The sequence below is a fragment of the Capsicum annuum genome, unplaced genomic scaffold (assembly GCF_002878395.1).
Source record: "Capsicum annuum cultivar UCD-10X-F1 unplaced genomic scaffold, UCD10Xv1.1 ctg28933, whole genome shotgun sequence".
NCBI classification, from domain to species: Eukaryota; Viridiplantae; Streptophyta; class Magnoliopsida; order Solanales; family Solanaceae; genus Capsicum; species Capsicum annuum.
Genome location: NW_025835392.1, coordinates 1 through 1,701, shown reverse-complemented (window position 1 = coordinate 1,701; position 1,701 = coordinate 1). Strand labels below are relative to the sequence as shown.

Here is a 1,701-nt window from a genome sequence, read left to right as displayed (position 1 = left end):
TAGGTATCTGGCACACCAAACGACATGTGCCCTGAGCTCCTTGCCGGCATACCCTATGGCTATAAATCTGATATATGGTCGCTTGGTAAGAAATAAGAATGTTGATGAAGCAATGTATTTCAGCTCTTTACATCATGTCCCTAATACTAACACTTTAATGTGATTTTAGGATACTGTATGTTTGACATTGCTGCACATCAACCCCCGTTTACAGCTTCTGTGAGTTGATTTTTCAGCTATCTAAACTTCGTAAACAATACCTCGAAAAGTTATACTTGTTCCGCAAAAAAAAAAAAAGAGAAGTTCTTTATCCTGATATCTTCTATATGATATAGTGACAATGTAAATCCAACAGGATAAAACTGGACTTATCAACAAAATAAACCGGGGTTTGTTCTCACCTCTTCCGATTATATACTCCTCCACCTTGTAAGTATCTTCCTTCTCAGCACGCCACAAGTATAACAAATCAGTCAGTTGACAAAGCGGATTTAATTCTTGCAGGAAACAGATAATAAAAAGCATGCTAAGGAAAACTCCAGAACACCGACCTACAGTGAGTGCGAGCTACATATGTTCAAATGTTATTCTTTCTGTTTCAATCTGTTAAGTCTTATTTTCCTTTTTAGTCCGTTTAAAAGTGAATGTTTCTTTCCTTTTACAACAACTCCTTAATTCTAACTTTCTACATGGCATGTTTAAAGATCACAAACTCAAATTACATTTTGATACATTCTGCATACCTTTATTTTGAGACCACAAGATTCAAGTCTTCTTTTCTTTCTTAAACTTCGTGCCAAATCAAAACCAGAAAAACAAAATGATACGGAGGGAGTATTAAATTGAGATTCATCTTGATATATTTTTTGACCTCTACTTATAGGCTGCCGAGCTGTTGAGAAATCAACATTTGCAACCATACCTCCTCTTGTGTCACAACCCTTTATCTACGTTTCTTCCTGTGAAGTCCCCGAGCAGAACGAAAGAGAAAACACAACCATCACCTGGAAAATCTATCAGTCTGAGGTAGCAGAGACAGACAGTTGAAGCTAAAAGAGAAGAGAACTGTCCTTTACTTTGACGAAAGTGATAACATTCAGCCAAGAAACTTATCTGACAATTATAACACGTTCCGAGCCAAAATTGACACTAAGAGAGTCGATCCAACAAGCTACTCGGTTAGGATCTCTCAAGATAGTGAGGATTCTAAAAGTGGGGAGATGAGTGAGGCAGTTAATTGCAATAGATATGATCAACAGGAGACTATCTCACAAACAGAAACTACGACCACTCCAAGCTCGTCAAGTTCAAGGACAAAAACATGGTCCGAGGAACAAGAGCATATTTCTCCGGAGCATGTTAGTCAATTTGGCGAGGGTGATACGAAGAATAACAAGACAAAAGAGCTTGAGGTGTTGAGCAGTCCACTGGACCATGAGGAAGCAGATATAGTGGAATGTATCTCCGCAAAATCTAGCAGAATGACATTGTCTGATGGAAGATTCAACGATAAAACACGATCCTTCGATGAAGAAAGCACTTCATCTAATTCACAGTCGACAAAACCAGATCCAGAGGCAGCACCAAGATGCTGTGTTGCTGAAACTGAAAATGGTAGCGAGTGTAGAGAAGTTGCTATTGACTGCTTGTCAACTGAAAGCGATGGTTCACTTCTACATAAAGACGAGCTAGAAAAGAAAG

At 38.6% G+C, this 1,701-nt stretch overlaps 1 protein-coding gene across 1 annotated transcript; it reads left to right on the top strand.

The window, feature by feature from the left end:
• The first annotated feature begins 6 nt into the window (after nucleotides 1-6).
• On the top strand, nucleotides 7-1,229 carry LOC124891015 (serine/threonine-protein kinase Nek6-like). The gene is made up of 5 exons (XM_047402858.1): nucleotides 7-85; nucleotides 170-219; nucleotides 356-429; nucleotides 505-556; nucleotides 884-1,229. The coding sequence occupies exons 1-5, from the start codon at nucleotides 25-27 to the stop codon at nucleotides 1,028-1,030; spliced, it is 384 nt and encodes a 127-aa protein (XP_047258814.1). The 5' UTR covers nucleotides 7-24; the 3' UTR covers nucleotides 1,031-1,229.
• The last annotated feature ends 472 nt before the right edge of the window (nucleotides 1,230-1,701 follow it).